Genomic DNA, 19,709 nt, shown 5'->3' with positions numbered 1-19,709 from the left:
TCCAGCAATAATCAATGCTTTGGCAAGGTGGCAATGGCAGATACTTAGGACAGACAATACTTTTGTTTAAGTAAAGGAATTCCTTTAACCCCCTTGTACAATTTCTCTATATTACCCCCCTGTACATTGGTTACCCGTGTATCAGTCCCCCCTTTTTCTATAAAGTGAGTAAATTCTTTTACTCTATTATTTATGACAGACCTATCCATGTTCCTTCTATTGATTTAAAATTATACCTGGAGAAGGCCTTGGTTAAGTATATCTCTGAACCATCCAGTAACTCCTCATCCAATCCACTTCCAACAATTTTAAGCTTTTGCATATTCTCCTGCAGTTTTCCCAGCTTAGCATGGATTGATTCAGAATGGTCAGATTACGTTCATGCAGCACATACCTTTGAAATCCTCAAAACCTTTTCTACAAGACACCCACTGTGTCTTGCAGGACCCTAACCACAAGATGCCCACTGCCTCCTGTGATTGTAAACCATAGGACGCCCGCTGCCTCTTGTTTTACACCTTTACCCAAACCACAAGATGCCCACTGCCCCCTGTGTCTGTAAACCACAGGACGCCCGCTGCCTCTCGTGCGTAAAACCTTTTGTACAAGACATCCACTGTGTCTTGCGGACCCAAACCACAAGATGCTCACTGTCCCCTGTGACTGTAAACCACAGGATGCCCGTTGCCTCTTGTGGGTGTACACCAAATGGACCAGGTATACACCTAATTAGGCCAAGCTTCATGTAGTATGCGCAGCACTTGTACTGCCCTTATCTCATTCAGGTAGTAAATGATACCTGGATTTATATTCTGAATACAATTGCAACATTGTGTTAACAAATTTGTCTGTTATTACCGCTCTATGTGATTTTCCAGGGAGCTTTTGGAGCCTTTTTTGAATCCAGACTCTTTGTTCTCTAATTTTGATAGTAGTGCAAGTCGTGAGTAATACTTGGAACGGCCCCTTCCACCTTGGTTCGAGATCTTCTTCCTCTGTGGTCTGAAAGATTTTATGTGTACATAATCTCCAGGTTGTATATTATGTACTGGACTCTCCAGTCCTCTGATTCGAGTTCCAGCCACATGGTTTTCTTCTCCCACTTGGAGAGGCACTCCCTGTTGGACCCCATATGGTCTTCCATATAAAATTTTACATGGTTTAGCCTTTTCTTTCGACCGAGGTTTAGTTCAAAGCCTTAATAGAGCCAGTGGTAAGGCTTGGTACCAATATTAATTTATTTCCTGACATATTTTACCAGTCTGATGTTTTGATCAGATGAATCATCTTTTCTACTTGCCCACTGACCTGGGGCCTGTATGGTACATGTAGTTGCCAATCAGCTTCTAATTTTTGCTAGTTTCTTGTGACTATTTTGCTCTAAAGTGCGAGCCTCGGTCGGAAGAAATTGCCTCTGGTACTCCAAAACAAGGTATATCATACAACGATGTTCCAATTACTTGTCTTACATTATTTATTCTACAAAGGAATGCTTCTGACCACCCTGAAAAAGTATCCGTTAACACCAACAAATATTGGTAACCTGTTCTCGGTAACTCAGGAAAATTTATTTGCCCTCCTGAAGTATCTTCCAGAATTGATTACAGGGAATTAAAATTCGCCCATCATGTATCTGAACCCAACCCCCTTTTTTCCTGTCCTTTGAGATCTTCAATCAATTTTCTATCCTCCTTTGAATATCTAGGTTTAGATTTCTCAATTGTTAGTTTGCCATCAGGGATTAAAAGAATGATTTTAGATTGTTCAGCTTCTTGTTTGGCTTCAATATTGGCCAAATTATTTCCAGTTTCCTGATCAGAGTCACCAGCTTAAATTTAAAAACCAAAAAAAAAAAAAAAAAACATGAAGGAGATAACCAGTGGGCTTCTTTCTGTTCCAGAACTGCTAATACAACATGAGACACTAGTACAGTAATCTTTTGTCCCAAGGTAAATTTGCAAGCCTCTTCAATGTTCATGACAACTGCAGCCACAGCCCTTGGGCATCTGGGCTATCCTTTGCTTGCTTCATCCAGCTGTTTTGAAAAATGCACCACTGTCTTCTTATAGGGTCCTAGTTTCTGAGCAAGGACCAAAGCTATTCCCTCTTCATAGGAACATAGCCAAAATGATTTAGTCACATCCGGAAGTCACAGAGCTGCAGTTCTCATTAGCTCTGTTTTAAAGCCCTCCTCTACAGAATCAGTCTATTCCAAAGAGAGAGGTTTCTTTTAACAGTTCATATAGTGGTCTTACCAGAACACCATAATCATGTATCCATGTCTGCATCATCTAGTCATTCCCAGGTACGTACTCCTTGATGGCTGATGGTCGTGGTGTTTGATAAATGGCTTCTTTTCTAGCAGTTCCAACTTCTATGTTCTCCTGTTGTTTCATATCCTAGGTAGGAAACTCAGGTTTGAATTAGTTTGGCCTTTTGTCTGGATACCTGATAATCATTCAGTCCCAGAAAATTCAACAATCCCACCATTAACGAGACATATTCTTCCTTTGTTCCTGTAGCAATTAATAGGTCATTCACATATTGTAAGAGAGTCCCTCTGAGTGGTGGATTCCATGTTTCTAGTTCCAGTGTTAACTGATTTCAAAACTCGTCGGACTGGTTTTAAACCCTTCAGGTAATACTGTCCAAATTAGTTGAGTTTTCCTTACAGTGCCAGGATTTTCCTTATTCAAAAGCCAATAAATTCTGGTTTTCTTTGGCCAATATTAAGCAAAGAAAGAGTCCTTTAAATCCAAGACAGCAAACCATTTGATTATTATTCAATTTAGTAACAAATGCCTATACCCCCCTTCCTTGGCAGTTCTGTAAAGTCAATCTGCCATTGTTGGCCTGGTCCATTTGTTCCCTTTTAGATTTTTCCAGACCGCAGGGTCACTTATATTACTCTCCATTGCCTCCCAGGGCCATCTCTCTCCCCGGTTAGTTCCCCCAAAAACACAACAGTTACATTCAATGCTTTACAAAGAGATTTTTTTAGCAACTGTGGGAATTTCATATTGGACTCCAGTTTAATACATGATGTTGTATTGACTCTTTATATTTTTCTTTGATCTTAATACTAATAATCACATTTGGGTCTTCTCCAGTTTAAGTCCAATTTTAGTTACTTTTTTTTTTTGTTTCCAATTTTTCAGTTAAATTTCAGTTAAATTTACTGGCTTGCAGGCACGGGTTGTACAGCTATTCCTGCTATTAAATTTCATAGAGTCTTACATTGATAGTCATATCTCCAGCCTGCAGTATTCCAGCATACACAAGACCATCCTTTTCTTCCACAGAGGTGTGATGACTGATATCTAGCCGTTTGACTAGGTACATCATCAGGATTTATGTGACATTGGTATCCACCTGGGCAAATATATTTTGGTTGGCTACTATAGTACCACCTCCACTCTAAACTTCCACAATTAGTATCTAAATTATCATCTATAATATCACATGCATCAAAAATTATTGACAGTGAGGTACTCAAATTGGCTATAACTTCATTATAACTTATTCCAATTAACCTTCTTTCTTCTGAATTTGTTCTCACTGAGTTTGATTATATATATACAACTGCCTATCTTTGCTCCTTTGCATTCAATAAACAGTGTGATAGACCAAGGTTTTAGAGGTTATCCTCCTTCTTCTAGTTGTGGTAATGCATTCAACTACAGTTGTTGTGAATGTTTTTAAAAGCCACGGCATTTTCCCATATGGTTCCTATCAGAACCGACACCAAAAGAGGTCCAGTCAGGATCATAGTGCTCAGCGGTCACAGCCCCAGGGGTTGCAGCCCTTGGCAGACCTTTTCAGCTGCAGCACCGACTCCCTCCGGTCTTGCCCTCTCTGGTAGGTTAAAGGTATACCCCACAACAACTATTCCAACGAGGTGGTAATTTCACACCGAATGCAAAAAGAACTGTAATTGATTTCTCAAAAACTATTCGTGGTCTCCCCTACCAGTAATAATATACTTCAAACAACTGGGACACTTGGCTCTTAAAATAATTTCAACTATATCTGCATTTCCCATATCAAATTTACAGGAGTCAATATGAATTCTCTCAGTTACTTATCCAAGTCCTCTTGAGGGTCAGCTTGGTGTCTCCGGGTTCAGTCACAACTTTCCATTCTTTTATGGATCCTTTTATCCATGACGCATGTGTCCACCTTTTTCAGCAGTTCTTATCGCCGTTTCTGTAGTTAAAAGAACAAGAAATGGTCCCTCCCAACGAGGGGATAAACTCTCTTCTTTCCAGCTTTTATGTCATTCTAGTTCTAATTCATTCACCGCAGCCACCCCATGGCACTCCCCTCCAGGGCAGTCTCACTTCCAGGGTCCAGACTCCCCATAGCACACACCGATCTGGTTCCACAGAAGAGCCTGCTCCCCCACCTCTGCTCAACATTCCTTCTCCACCAGTTTCAAAGCAACCGCTTTCTTTTTATCCACTTTCCATGTTTCCTCCTTTACTCCCAGTCCGCATTTATCAACATGTCTGTTTCCACTTGTTTGTCAATCCCGGCACCCATCCCATACTCAAACACAGGAGCTGCTCGAGCTCCCTCCTTAACTTTAAACATCTTTCCCCAGTATCACAATCTGAACATTTCTTTAGCTTTTAGTTTTTCCTGTTCTTTTCCAAAGCAAAAATTAAGGGATCAGGAAGAGGTATATTAATTTTGCACTGTCACATCTGCATACATTCCATTTTCCTTGTCACCTCAAAACAACATTAATTATAACAATGTATCATAATTCAAAATTCCATTTTTGGGCCATTTTCCTTCATCTTCCAAAGTATATGAAGGTCAGCATTGGTTACAATATTTTACCAACGTTTTCTTGTTTACAGAGGCCCCAGAAGATCCTCTCAGTTCTTTCTAATGAGCCAAAATGTAACCCAATGGGCTTTTCCTCAGAATTTCCTTGTTTTGACCGGCTCCCATTTCAGTCAATCTTTTACAGATCTCTATAGCTTCTCAGTGCTCTGCAAATGCACTTATGAAAATATGAGAGCACCTACACAAGTTTCAGTTACAGAAAACCTTTGCAATCATGCCTCTTAAATTATTTTTTTTTTTACATTTTTTACATTTTTTTTTTTTCAGTTTGTGTTTTTTCTCTCTCTTTTTTTTTCTTTTAATCTTATACACAGGACAGAGACAGGACCACAAAACACAGACACTTCGTCCGTCTCCGGCCGCTCTCCTCGCGGAGACACGGAACCGCGGATTGGGACTCCACACTCGCTTCGTAGCTATGCTACGTCTCAGTCACACAGAAACACAAAGTTACACATGGGATCCCCCACTCATACTATGGTTCCGCTTACCATCCTCACGGTTCTCAGAATTTGAGATACAGCAGAAACCTGGTGGGTTCGCTTACCCTTCACCTGCCCCCCTGGCAGGTCCGTCCTGGCTCCCAAAACTTGGGATACAGCGAAAACCCGGGCTCACCCGATCCGCTCCCAGGATCGCTAGCAGCCGCTCTATCGGTCGGCGAGCCCCCCGCTTGCAAGCCATACCAACCAAGGGGAACTTCGCTGTGCGCCAGACGTCTCTGCGCGCCTTACCAGCAGCCCCGGGCCACGCGTACGCCTTACAGGCCACCTAAATTACCAAAACCTAAATTACCAAAACCCAAATTACCAAAACCCAAACATACCGTTTCTCCGCAGCCGGCACAGGTTGTTGTCTGTCCCCGCAGTGAGCAGACGAGAAGTGGAGGTCCTCCAGGCAAACAGCCTGTGGCGCCGAGGATGTCCACCCCTTGGCCGATCCTGCAGCCGGACAGAGGCCTCCTGCCTGGCTCGCCAAATTGATACTCGGATAGACTCCACAACTAGTTAAAGTTGTAAAGTAGGTATGCTTTTATTCAGCGCTGAGGTGCATGGGGATAGCTCCTGCAAAGCATGCACACCTCAGGGTGGTTGTCCCTTTACACTTATTCTCTTAAGGTATACATAGACATGAGATTGCTCAATCCGCCTATACATATGTATTATCTATCCCCGCTTCGTATTATAATGAGCCAGAAGGTCCTTTGCACTTGCGCAGTGCCCCTTCTGGTCATGGGCAGGGGTCTCAGGATGAAGTAAATGAGTCTTCCTCCTGTGGGCAGGGGTCTTCAAGATGAAGTAAATGAGTCTTCCTCTTCTTAACCTTTACACCTTTTAATCTTCAGACATGGATTTAGGGTTAGTTGGCGCCCAGTCTGCTTCTCCTACTGCTTATCAGTAGGAACAAACATCCGTGGTTTTTGTCATGGTCTTAAGGCTTGATCGCCCAGTCTGCTTCTCCCCGGCTTATCAGCAGGACCTTTCATCTGCTTTTGTCAGCAGAACTAGCATCTGCTTCTTCCCCTCCAGCAATAATCAATGCTTTGGCAAGGTGGCAATGGCAGATACTTAGGACAGACAATACTTTTGTTTAAGTAAAGGAATTCCTTTAACCCCCTTGTACAATTTCTCTATATTACCCCCCTGTACATTGGTTACCCGTGTATCACATAAGCAATTTCATATCTTTTGTTGTCTAACCTTTATATTGGGCTTAACATATATATACCTAACATATATCTTAATAAACAATACCTTATTCTTTAGTTTTTCACAGTGAGGATAAAGGAATGAGGATGAGGATGGGGGGGGGGTAGGTTTAGGTGTGACCCTGTAGGCGCCTGTAGTTGGCCTGATCCTGCCGCTCCTCCTGCTCCGAGCTGGGGGCAAAGGGGTCCTGAGCACCCCTAATACATGGGGGGGGCACCCATGGACCCCCCCCGTACCCCCCCTTACCGGTACATGCAGGTCTTGTGCAGGGAGCAGCAACGGTTCAGCTCCTTGTCATCCACTGCCAGGATCTGAGGGATGGAGGGGGGGGCACAGGGGGTTGGGAGGGGGGGGCAAATGGGAGGGACTAATAGGGAGGGCCCAAATGGACGGTGGCCCAGCAGGGCCTGGCAGCAGGAGGAGCGCCCCGGGGCATGCTGGGAGCTGTAGTGCTGGGGCTGCCGGCGGCCATGTTGGTGCTGGGGCTTGCAGGTTGTGCTGAGGGGAGGGCCGGGGCCAGCGCTGAGGTGAGCGAGCCCCTGTGGAGATGGAGACAGCCCCGCTGTGGGCACAGGCACCGGGCACCCCGACTGCCAGAGCGCCGAGAGCTGCCCCAGCCCGGCCTGCGGCCTGCAGCTGGCCCTGAGCCTGCACAGGAGGAAAGGGGAGAGCACAGAGAGGCAGAGAAAGAAGGGCCTGGGCTGAAGAGGTTCCCTGGCAGGACGGAGAGTGGGAGCTGTGGTGAGTGCCCGGCCCTTGGGGCCGTGTCTGCCTCTCATCTCTCCAAGCTCCCGCTCCCTTTCCCCTTGCTGTCATTGTCTCCCTTCCCCAGACCTCTCTTCTATTCCTGTGCTGTCCTCCACGTCCCTCTCTTCTCCAAGTCCTTCTTTCTCTGTCTCTCTACCAGCCCCTTCTCCTGCTTGCAGCTCATTCTGTATCCCACCGTCTCTGTCTTTCTCCCTGCCTACTTCTCCTCTCTCTGGCTGTGTCTGCTGCTCCCAGACCCTTCCTCCATCACTCTGCAGGGCTTCTGATGCTTCTCTTTCTTTCTCCATCCCTCTGAGCTGCTCCTTGCTCCTGCACTTCTCTTTCTCTTAGTTGTTAGTCTTGTTTGTTGCTGTGGTTTTAGAATCCTAGAATAGTTAGGGTTGGAAAGGACGTTCAGATCATCCAGTTCCAAGCCTGTGCCATGGGCAGGAACACCTCACATTAAACCATGTCACCCAGGGCTCTGTCCAGGCTGGCCTTGAACACTGCCAGGGATGGAGCATTCCCAAGTTCCTTTGGCAGCCTGTGCCAGCCCCTCACCGCCCTCACAGGGAAGAACTTCTTCCTTATATCTAACCTAAACTTCCCCTATTTCAGCTTGAACCCATCACCCCTTATCCTGTCACTCTGGTCCCTGATGAAGAGTTGCTCTCCCACATCCTTGTAGCCCCCCTTCAGACACTGGAAGCTGCTCTGAGGTCTCCACGCAGCCTTCTCTTCTCCAGGCTGAAGACCCCAGTGTTCTCAGCCTGTCTCCATACAGGAGCTGCTCCAGCCCCTGATCGTTCTCGTGGCCTGCTCTGGACTTGTTCCAACAGCTCCGTGTCCTTTTTATGCTGGGAACACCAGAACTGCACCCAGTGCTGCAAGTGGGGTCTCAGAAGAGCAGAGTAGAGGGGCAGGATCACCTCCTTCACCCTGCTGGTCACGCTCCTTTGGATGCAGCCCAGGACACGGTTGCTTTCTGGGCTGTGTGCACACACTCATGTTCATTTTCTCATTGACTGACACCCTCAAGTCCTTCTGGACAGGGCTGCTCTGAGTCTCTTCTGCTCCCAACCTGTAGCTGGGATTGCTGGGATTGCTCTGACGCAGGTGTAGGAGCTTGCATTTGGCTTGGTTGAACTTCATGAGGTTGGCATTGGCCACCTCTCAGGCGTGTCAGGGTCCCTCTGGATGGCATTCCTTCCCTCCAGTGTATCGACCGAACCACACAGCTTGGTGTTGCTAGCAAGCTCTCCCTGACCCTATTTGTTTTTTACCCACTCACCTTTCCTCTGCCCACCACGTCTTTTGATGATCTCTGTCAATCCCGTAGTCCTTACTTCTCTCTGCCCTGCTCCCTCTCCCACTGTTTGCCTCTCTTCCTCTTTCCCTGCTGCTTCTTTCTCCATCTCTGTGCAGATCCCTACCCTTTTATTCTTCTCATGTCCTTCTTTCCCTTTTATTCTTTCTTTCTTTTTCTTTTTCTTTTTCTTTTTCTTTTTCTTTTTCTTTTTCTTTTTCTTTTTCTTTTTCTTTTTCTTTTTCTTTTTCTTTTTCTTTTTCTTTTTCTTTTTCTTTTTCTTTTTCTTTTTCTCTTCCTTCCTTCCTTCCTCCTTTCCTTTCCTTTCCTTTCCTTTCCTTTCCTTTCCTTTCCTTTCCTTTCCTTTCCTTTCCTTTCCTTTCCTTTCCTTTCCTTTCCTTTCCTTTCCTTTCCTTTCCTTTCCTTTCCTTTCCTTTCCTTTCCTTTCCTTTCCTTTCCTTTCCTTTCCTTTCCTTTCCTTTCCTTTCCTTTCCTTTTCTTTCCTTTCCTTTCTTTCTCTTTTTTTCTTTCCTGCTCAGCCTCTGTGTCCAGCTGGCTGTACCTTCTTTCACTATGGCTCTGGAATTTTTCTTTCTCCCTCTCTTGACCTGGTGCCCAGCAGTTGGTTTTGTCCTCCAGTGCTGCCCTGCTCTCTCTTCCTTCTCTCTCTGTCATTCTGGCCTGCTCTCCCCATTGTTTTCATTCCTTCATCGTGAGCCTGAAGCCCATCAGGATTTTCAGTTCCATCACTTTCTCTTGCATTCTGTCCCTGCTCTTTTCTCTCTTTCCCTTAGTTCTGCTGCCTTTCTCTTCTTTCCCTTCTTTCTCCACCTCTGCCCTGCTCCATCCCTCTCATTTTCTCTCTGTTTCTGTCCTGCTCCCTGTCTTTGCTCTGTCCCCCCCATTTTTCTGCCATACTTCCTCTTAGGGCTCCCCACCACCACTATCCTGTCTTGCTCTCTGTCGTTCTTCTTTCTCAGTTGCAGCACAGTGTGGTTTTTTCCTTCCATCTCTCTGTCCTCCTGCCCAGCCCTGGCTTTCTTACCTCCAGCTCTGTCCTGCTCCCCATCTCTTATTTTTGCCTGTCTTTGCCTTTGTCCTGCCTTCCTGTCCCATTTTCCCTCTCTCTCACCTGTCCTGCTGCCTTTGTTTTTCTTGGAGAATCGGTGTCCTGCTCCCTTTCCTCATCTTTCCCTCTCTGTCCCCTGCCCAGGGATGGTGTTGGGATCTGGAGGGTTGCCTGGGACCTGCTGTGAATCACAGTCAATGTGAAATGGAACGTACCTGAGCTTGAATGAAATCGGACCGATTGCATCTGGTTTTCTTCTCGTTTCCAATTCCAACTGACTTTGTTGGTGCTGATGATCATGAGACCCTGATCTGCAAACACACTGACGGCATCACTCACTTTGGTAATGGGGCAGGTGGTCTGTGATAAGGATGTGTACTTGCATGCTGGTGCTTTCATGAACGTTCTCTGGTCTTGCCATGGTTAAAGCTCGGAGGATGTGACAGGATGGAAACCATCTTTGTAGTAGGCCCTGAACATCAAAGGTGCGGATGTGCTGGCGATATCCCACCAGCCTGGAGATGTGGGGACTTCAGTGAGAGCCCAGTAAGGATCCCGTTTTGTGCTCCGGTAGAGGCTGTTTGTGCACACTGTCCCAAGAGGCATATTAGCATGGCTGCTTCTTTGAGACCTCAGAAAAGACTCTGCAGGATGCAGAGACTGTGGTGGCATTGCTTGTTTAAGGAGTTTGGTGTTACCTTTTGCCCCTTGCCTTCCTGTCCCACAGTACAATGTGCCCTTTCATGCCAGTGCAACTACCTGGAGCAGCACAGTGAGCAGTGAATGTCTTAATCAGGGTGTTAGCACATTCCCGTTGCCCTTTGTGGGCTTATCTGTGGCTCAGGGTGTAAGTGGAGGAGGTTTGTAGTTGCACAGTTTTCTAAAACCTGGATGGGGGTAGTGAGCTGCCTTAGAGCATTTGCAACATGCACTGAAAATAGGTGGCCAGGTGCACAAGTAAGAAGTTCTTGGGCTTGTTGCTGAAGCCTCTGTCTCCTTAAATGATGCATCTAAGGATGCAGTTGATTTTTTTGGGGGAGAAGCCGGAGGGTTCCCTTGTGCACGGGGATGCTTTTGTTAACTGTGTTTTTCTGCTTTAGGCCTCGTCACGCAGGCAGATGTTTTGCTGCATGTAGCCTTCTGACCAGCAGTGGCAACTCAAGAACCCCTGATGTCTGTCAGCAGCACTGGTGAGCAGCTGGGAATCTGTGTGTGTGTCCTGCAGGCTGCTGAGCCCCAGCACTGGCAGCTGGCTACCCTGGACTTCCCCCGCTGTCTCTGGTTCACCACAGAATGGCTTGCCCAGTCCCCATAGCCAACCTGACCCACATCCCACAGCAGTCCTATTCAAGTTGTGTTTTCAGTGAGAGTCCTTCCTGAGTGATCATTTCCTGGGAGGACAGTGCAATGATGGAGGTAAAGTGTCCCCCCATGAACAGAAGGCTTTTGTGGGCCTCGCCAGGGGCAAGGCCTTGGAGGAAACCCTTCAGAATGGGGAGAGGAGTAAGAGTCTAAAATTCTTGAGCTGGCATGTGCTGTTCAAGGAGAGAGGCTAGGACACAAAATATGGAATTTTGAGAGTAATTCTCTGTTCATGGCCATGAGGTGTACCAGTGAAACTGGGGCATAGGAATGTGGTTTTACAGAGTCATGGAATTGTTAGGGTTGGAAGTGAAGTCTGGAGATTTTCCAGTTGAACCCCTTGCCAAGGCAGGGCCACCCAGAGCAAGTTACACGGGAATGTGTCTGGGTGGTTTTGGAATGTCTGCGCAGAGGGGGACTCCTCAGCCCCCCTGTGCAGCCTGTTCCAGTGTTCTGACACCCTCAGTGTAAAGAAGTTCTTCCTGATGTTGAGATGAAACTTGTTGTGCTTTAGTTCATGGCCATTGCTCCTCATCCTGTCACTGGGTAGCACTGAAAAGAGTCTGGCACCATCCTCTTGGCACCTGTCTTTCAGCTATTTCTGTGCATTAATGACAATCCCTTCTCAGTCTCCTCTTCTCTAGACTAAACAGGCTGTGATTCTTACACGATTGTTACACCTTTCAAGTGTTCAGTGATTTGTGCAGTGCCTACTCAACACACACATATAGTGCTGTTTTGCAAAGCAGCTCTAATTGTGTGGCGTTGTCATCCATCTGCTTCTTTCTTGAGCAAGACATCCCTGCAGCTGGTCTTGCTGCTGTACCTTATCTCTGCTGCAAAGTGAGGGGAGAGTTTCAGTGAGATGTCAGAGGGGCTGAGCTGCTGCTCTGTTCTGGGTAGTGCAGAGATATCCTTTCTTCTTCAGAGCTGGGGCTGCTCTTCTCCCCCTTGCAGTGAGCTGGTGTTCTTTAGTTGTGCTGACTGAACCACAGCTATGCAGTTTATAGTGTCAACTATATGGTCCTGAAGAATGTTCATACAGCTTCATACTCTAAAGACCAATTGCTACAATAGTTAGGGAAAGAGATTTTCCTGACAGTCCCTCCTTTTCTTGTGACCATCAGGGTCACACTGTACTGTTCACTGTTCAAGGCCTGAGTTGAGTTCATAAGGTCACACAACAGTGAGAACAGGCATACATCGTTAGAAAGCAAAACAAGAGAGGGAGTATGGCAACTCGGCTCCTTTTAGTTCACAGTCCTCTACCTTTGTCTGGGAGTCAGGAAGTTTGCCACCCAAATAGATTTAGTGGAAATCCCTGCCTTACTTCATGTCATATTTTTAAATGAGTCTTTATCTTGTTTCTGTCAGTTTTGTTTTTGTGGTACTGATTCACATAAAACCCCCAGTGGCTGTTAGTCAGCAATGCACATCATCTGTAATGTGCATACTCTGTCCGGTAGTTCTCAAAGGTGATCTAGAGCTAATTGATCCTGTATTACCGTTTGTGATAATGATTTGGTTTCTTCCTGTAGGACTGTAACGCTGTTTGTGCTTTCAGGAATGGCTTTTTCTAATTGCCTTCAGGTATTTGCAGTAGCTTGTTCTAGTTTTGCAAACCCTAAGTGTGATACAAAAGCTGTTTAGAGCTACATTCTGCCAGAGGGCTGCAACACGTTGTCAGTAGTTGGGAGTGAGGGGCTCAGAAGAGATACTGATTCTAACCTGGAGCCTCTCCCAATGCTGGTGGCACATTTGTTACTTTTTAATCCTTTTCTCCAGAGTTGAAGCAACTGTGGATGTGTGACACTGGGAAAATCCATTGGTTAATGGCAATAAACATAAATGGTCATTGGCTGCTTTGACTGAAGTCTGTGATTCTTTAAGATGCACTCAAACAGCTTGTTCTGTCGCCTCCCTTTGCTGGCTCTGTGGCACGGGGGATGAGAGGATGATCACTGTGTGAGGTCAGGCTGGGGAGACAGCAGGGACAGGAGCAGCTCAGGGCAGTGACAGGCCCAGGTGTGATGGGTCCCCCCCCTTTGGGGTGCTCGGAACTGCATGTGATACAAGCCTTTTGTCACAATGCGCTGGGTCACCCGGGTGCACTGTGTTGTGGCACCTGGTGAAGGCTGGGGCAGAGGTGCTTGAGTCGCCATAGAGGTTGGTTGGTCGATCCTCAGAGTGCTGCATGCGGGAGAGGACACCGAGGCCAGGCTGGGGCTTCAGGGAACTCTCCTCCCCTGGGCTCTGAGGAGGACTGGGGCTGGTGCCGACATCACGGCACAGCTCACTTGCTGAGCGCCATAGCCTGCAGTAGTTAAGGTGACAAAGCCAGGGCCTCACTAAGCCAGGATGGAGGCGTGAGGCTCTGTCAGCCGAGGCTGCCTGATATCTCCGGGCCTGGCTGTGGCAGAGTGCTGCATGCTCTGAACACCGTTGGCCAGCACAAGCTCAGCCTGTGCTGCTCACCCCAGTGCCCTCGGTGGGCTTTGCCGCGTGCCCTCACCTTCATAGAGGCTGCAAGGCCTCTATCTGTCATTTGCCGAGCTAGACACGGTAGTGGAGCAGGCACTGCCTGGCCCCGACCATGTCTTGCATCCACTACAAGTTCTTCTCCAAGCTGGACTATGATACGGTCACCTTCAGTGGCTTCGACATCTCCCTTTGCGACCTCAAGTGCAAGATCATGCGCAAGGAGAAGCTGAAGGCAGCCAACTGTGCTCTGCAGATCAGCAATGCCCAGACCAAAGAAGGTACGTGTGCGCAGCAGGGGCAGGGCTTTGGGCATGTCCTGGCTGGTGACGTTGCAGAGCACCCCATGATGGCCGCAGCCAGCAGAAGCTGCATTCTGCCTTTGATGGCTCATCCCCACATAGCATGAGTGAGCCTGGGCCCATCCCGCCAGGTGGCAGGAGCACCAAGAGGGTAAGCAGTGCCAGGGACTAAGTGGGGTGGTGTCATGAAATCTGATTTGGCATCCTGCTGGCTACACCAGTTTGTCAAATGTGCACACTGATTTACAGTGTCCAGAATAGAGCCCTGAGCTTTGTAAACCCCTGAGGGGAGCCTAGGTGAAGCTAGATCTAGCCTTAGTCTCAGGCTTGGTCAATGGTTTATTCTAATGGAATGTAGAAAAAGAAAATCAAGGTAGAATCAAGCTAAAATGATGTGCATAGAAACCGAAGATGAAAGAGAGGAGACCCTCCCACTGAGACACAAAGTTCAGAGTGCACCCACCCCCTGGCTTTCTAAACTCCTGAGAGAGCCTAGGTGTGGTTGGATCTAGTCTTAGCATCAGACTTGATCAAGCACATGTAAAGCACTGAGCAGATGAGACTTTGGAGTGGTTTGTGTATCTCCAGAGATCTATTGGTTTTGTAGCCTAATAGAAGCAAAAGCAACTTCAGTTAGTTCAGGAATGCAACCCCTGTATTAGCCAGCTGTCCTGTAGTGACCTCTGAGACCATTTTGCTGTTGGCATTCAAACTGTTTTTAAGAAATGAAAAAGATTTAGCTGGTGGTGTTTGGTTATCAAACCTGAAAATGCCTTGAAAGGTACTGTTAGTGTGTTCAGACAATGAAAGCACGATGTTATATATAAGATTTGGCTTCTGTACCTGTAAAGGCCTTCTCTGAAGTGCTGTGTAGTTCATGATGTACTAATACATGCCCTTTTGAATATCTTTTCCTGTATTTCTGTTGGGTTCAGAATACACAGAAGATGCCCTGATTCCTAAAAACTCATTGGTAATCGTTAAAAGAATCCCTGCTGGAGGAGTTAAAGCTACCAGCAAAACGGATGTTACGTAAGTGTCCACACAGCATTGTACTCTTTGCTGTTGGTTTCAGTGTGTGAACTGTTCCAGTGCATATGAGACATTCAGATTGTATCTTTCTTGTTAAAGCTTCTGTTAATTTTTGTTGTCACTGGGTGGATTTTCCTGTATTGGTCCTGAAGCAGACTTATGTTTTTACGCCTGCTGGGATATGGGGTTCAAACTGCAACAATAGAACCTTTTAAAATGATTCTGTGGGTTTGGTTCTTGGGGTTAATTTTTCTGAGAGCCAAGTTGTAGATCCTGTTTTGTCTGCGTGGAGGGATTCCTTGTTAAATGTGTTTGCTTTTATGGCTTTTAGAGAGAAGACAGTTCTGCAGTGTAGTGTAAACTTAAAATTTGCTCCTGTCTCAGAAGTCTGATTCTTAGTGTTTGACTTTTTCTTGTATCTGGGGGAGAGGGACAGGATATGTCAGGTATTCTTATGCCCCAAATGGATGGGGCTTGCATACTGGCTACACAGGAAAGACCGACGCTTGCCAGCTGGCAAACTGTGCAAACAAGAAGTTCAATTCAAAAGTGATTCCTCTTAGTTTCCTAAAGCCAGGGTCTGTTTTGGGCAAGACGAAAAGAGCAGTGTCATAAAGTGTATTGCCTCTTGTGCAAGTACAGTGAAGGAGTAGTTAATCCTTTCCAAACCTGAAGCTTAGTAAGCAACTTAGCACATTACCAGCAGTTGGTGGCTATCCTCCTGATGCTGTTTTACCTGTCTGTGGGGCTAAGGAAAGAATGGCACTGCTCTTCTAGCATTGAAAACTGATGGGGCAGATCAGCTTTCTATTCCTTCAGCTGGAAACATTGCAGAAACAGGGGGTAGAGTGCTTAATGTTTGGTCAGTGAGTACGTGGAACCGCAGCAAGGTTTCAGATGGAATAAGTATTTCTTAAAATGCTGCAGCATTATCGTAAAACAAATTCTGGCAATTAAGATTTTTATTTTTTTTTTGTCACAGGGCTCCTCAGTCACACAAAATCCCAGGAGCAGCTTCTTTCAGGTGACATTTCTACTACTAGTGTTAGTCAGTACAGCGTATGTAACATGGCTAGTACTTTGGCACTTTCACGGCTAAGTATGGTAGATACCTGAGCACAGTGCTTGGGCTTCCACAAGGAAACACTGTTCTAAAGGCTAAGCTGCTGACAGTTTTGTTAGTTCCTTGTCAGATGATTGACTTTTTTTTCTATCACTGAAGTAAACTTGGCCTTTGAAGTGTTGGGGCTATCACTGTTCTGCCATAGAAACTAAAGTACTGTAGGTGACACCTGTTTGTAATACTAGGGATGTACAGATTGCCTGAAGTTACCTTCATAGTTTGAGGGTTGATTATTTAAGAACACAAAACCGTAGTACAGACTTGATATATTTGATACTTAGGTGGCAGAGAAAATATGAGCGCTTTCTCTTGCACGGGTGTGTTTTGTATCTGTGAGTCTGACTTACGACAAAGTAGAAATGGGATTTTGGAGGTTTTCTTAGTTGCGCTGAATGACCAAGAGATAACAGTTTGTGTATACAAATAAATGTCCATATTCAGTAGACTATCAGAACGTAATGTTGTGATGTTTGGGTTTTATAATTGATTTTCGGTGCTTTCTGTTGGGTACAAGTGCTTTAAGTTGTGATCACCTTTCTGTCTCCTCCTAGAAGTCGAACTGAGCCAGTGAGCAGAACATCAGCAGCAGTACGTAAAAACCCAATCTCACCCTTTTTTTCTACACACTGCACTGAATTCTAAACTATGTAGTCTTGTATTAATTTTCCAAACATTAACTTCATCTATCTCCCAGTAAAACATAGTACAGATTGTCATTCAAATGTACTGTTTCATCATAGTGAAAACTGAGTCACGCCATCAATTTGCCCAGTTCTGATGTGAATGCTGGGATTTATGCCTAGTAATGCATGGTATTTCCTATCGCATATGCTAGAATATGTCCTGTGTGACTTTGTGTTGTGCAGATAGTGCCCGATCATCTTTAGTTCATGCAGGTTCCAGGTGTGCACAGTTGAACTTGGTGCCACGTTCGAGCTCTGTCTGCCTATAGCTAGTAATGTTGTGAGTTTGTACAGCCTCTTCTGTGCTTTTTGTAAAAGCTGCACATCAGTAGTAGCTCTCTGCAAACACTGTGGCCCATTCCTAGCTAGGGGCCTGAGGACTTAATTGTGGCAAGCTACTGGCGTAGGCAGCTGGGAGGGAGGAGTGTGTTTGCAGTGGAGAAAAAACTGCCATGACTGTGCTTTGAATCCATGCTTTCATCACCATGAAAGACTGGGTTTGCTCTGACAGAAGAATAATAAAAATTCTCACAGTTCCCAAACTAATTTGGATCATTTGTCCTGTGGTCTATAAAAATACAAGAATTCTTTTTTCTCCATTTTTATAGGCTACTCTGTCATAGTAAACACCTTTTTCTTTTTTAATTTGAGCAGTTTCTTTTTATAGACAAATTGGCAGGTTACTTTTGTGGCTGATGGTTCAGATTGGTGTTTGGGTTTGGTGGGGTATAGTGAATTTGGCATCTTTGCAGTTCTTGAGAAGAAGGGCAGAGCACATGTTTCAGGGCTGCTTTTTTTCTTGACAGGCAGCTACTGTGTTCATCAAAGCATAACTGTATAAATGCATGTTTAAGTGATGGGACATTAACCGATTAATTTGCAAACTACACTGCAAGTAAGATTCCTGTAGTGATGCTTCCTTCTCCAATAAACTTGAGCATTTTTCACAAGGGCCCCTCTCTGAGATATTCTGGAGCAGTAAGTCCATCTCCAGCAAGCTGGTTAGTTTAGTTCCGTCTCATTAAGCACACAGGCACTTTTCAGCTGTCGCAGGTTGGGACTTTATTCTGAGCAAATACAAATTACAGTAGGTTGGAAATGCCTCTTTCAGTGACACGCAGTGGGTATAGTGCAGATTTTCAGACTGCAGTAGGGGTTAACTCTCGCTATGTTTTGATTCTAGAACTTGGATATGCGTTTATTTTTTGCTGCACAAAAGAATGGTGAGTCTTCTGCATCTAATTCTCTGGCCCAGCTTTCAAAGGTGTGTATATATATGTATTGTAAAATACTTAAAAATAAGTGTTTCCTTCATAATTTTAAGCCTTACTTGCAGTCTATAGATGGATAACTGTTGTCATGTGAACAAAACTTTAATTTTTATTAAAGTATTTATTTTAACCTTAAGAAGTATGTATAGTTTGATACTGTACTCTCAAGAGTACTGGCCAATTTGGGAAGACAGAAGGGGAGTGCCTTCTCAGCGCCAACACAATGTTGCAGCGTTACTCATCTTCAGGAAATAAAGCAGCAGTACTTCAGAAGCTGTTTACTGTTTTTCCTATGTTTCATTAATTTTGTGTTGGAATCTAACAGATTTTTTACAAAGGAATTTAATTGTCTGTATGTTATGGACATTTCAGGGCAGTTTGCAACAGCTGAAGTACAAGTGTTTCTGGAACTTGGACAATGGCATGGCTGGTTTTGAATTTCTGGTCGTTAGAGGCACGGAAGCATTCTTTGAATACTGCACAGTCCCACAAATTCCAGGCTCTAGACAGTGGAGAACACAAATTTGTTTGAATGCAGACTGTGTCAGCTGTGTAAATTGTGTACTTGATTGTTTAGAGGACTATACCAGTGTGTATTTACAGTGTACTAGATGTGACCAGCTGAAAATGTTGCAGTGGCCTGTTTTGGGATGGAACTGCGTGCTCTTTTGGCTCAACACTGTAACTTCAGCAAGACACTAATGACTGCACTTTGTGCAAAAGCATAGAGTTAGCCAAGTCAATGCAAAAGATGGGAGCTAGTTCTTTCTCCTGAGAAGAGACAGGAGTTCATTGCTAAGAACGAGAGGTCTTCCCACCGGCAGCATCTTCCCTCTCTCAGTGAAGAAATTAAATGTTGTGCCTTTGGCTGTCCCTGCATGTGGCCTTGGTTCTGTAAGCCCATGTGAAGTTTTACTCTCAGATGTGAAAAACTGTCCAAGTGGTGCACATTGAACCTTTTGAGAAACGCATGAACAAAACATAAAGCAGCTCAAAACTGTTACTTACTCTAAACACTTTATTCAGACTGGCTTAGCACAGGGGCATTGTGCAGTGAAATATTATTTGGGGAAATGCAGTTTGGATTGCCTACAGGACTGGATGGTCACGTTTATACTGAAGAGAGCCTTGTGTCTTGCTGAGGGATCCGAAAGACTCCCTTCAGTGCTTCTGTGTCTGATGCTGAATTTCAGCAAGCAAAAACTAGAGACCTGACACTAACATAGTGTGTTCTTTTTAATGCTGCAAAATGTAAATCATATAACTTGCAGACATCTTTCTCAATTAAATGCACAGTAACCATCTTCTCCTTCAAATGGGCTGGAGCTTCAAAACCAGTTGAAAACTATTGCTAGTGTCATTTCTTTTCCTCATCACTTCAGTCCACTTGGAAGAAAAGTGGATGGGTTACACAAGTCTATGTCAAGCCTAAGGTTTTGAGTGCCCAAGAAGGCTCTTTTCAAGTAGGCTAGCAGGCACATAAGCATCATTTACAAGCACAAAGTCTCCCCAGCACACTCTCAGGACAACTGTTTCATAGAAGCATCTGTTTTCAGGCAACATCAGCTAGTATTGTGGTGCTGTGTACAGGACTGAGCAAGTGGTGTTGTCTTTGGCTGGCTGAGCTTGCATGTGTTTCTAATGTGTGCGTCAAATAATTCTGTGTTAAACAGACTGCCAACCTGGCTGAAGCCAGTGCTTCTGAAGAAGATAAAATAAAAGCCATGATGATACAGTCTTTCCGTGAATATGATCCAGTCCAGTAAGTGTTGA

At 45.3% G+C, this 19,709-nt stretch overlaps 1 protein-coding gene across 3 annotated transcripts in view; it reads left to right on the top strand.

Moving 5' to 3' along the window:
* The window catches only part of LOC101869562 (E3 ubiquitin-protein ligase RBBP6-like), a 106,277-nt gene extending 86,568 nt beyond the window's left edge, over positions 1-19,709 (top strand). For 2 of the 3 annotated variants that reach the window (XM_034069204.1, XM_034069203.1), the window contains 2 exons: positions 17,849-17,929; positions 19,610-19,709. In XM_034069204.1, the coding sequence (XP_033925095.1) occupies positions 17,849-17,929; positions 19,610-19,702 (174 nt within the window). In that variant the 3' untranslated portion in view covers positions 19,703-19,709. The remainder of the gene's footprint in view (positions 1-17,848; positions 17,930-19,609) is intronic. The other variant, XM_034069205.1, reaches the window with a different exon arrangement.

This window comes from Melopsittacus undulatus, chromosome 14 (genome assembly GCF_012275295.1).
Source record: "Melopsittacus undulatus isolate bMelUnd1 chromosome 14, bMelUnd1.mat.Z, whole genome shotgun sequence".
Taxonomy (NCBI): domain Eukaryota; kingdom Metazoa; phylum Chordata; class Aves; order Psittaciformes; family Psittaculidae; genus Melopsittacus; species Melopsittacus undulatus.
The sequence above is the reverse complement of the archived record's forward strand: the minus strand, read 5'-3'. Positions and strand labels throughout refer to the sequence as shown.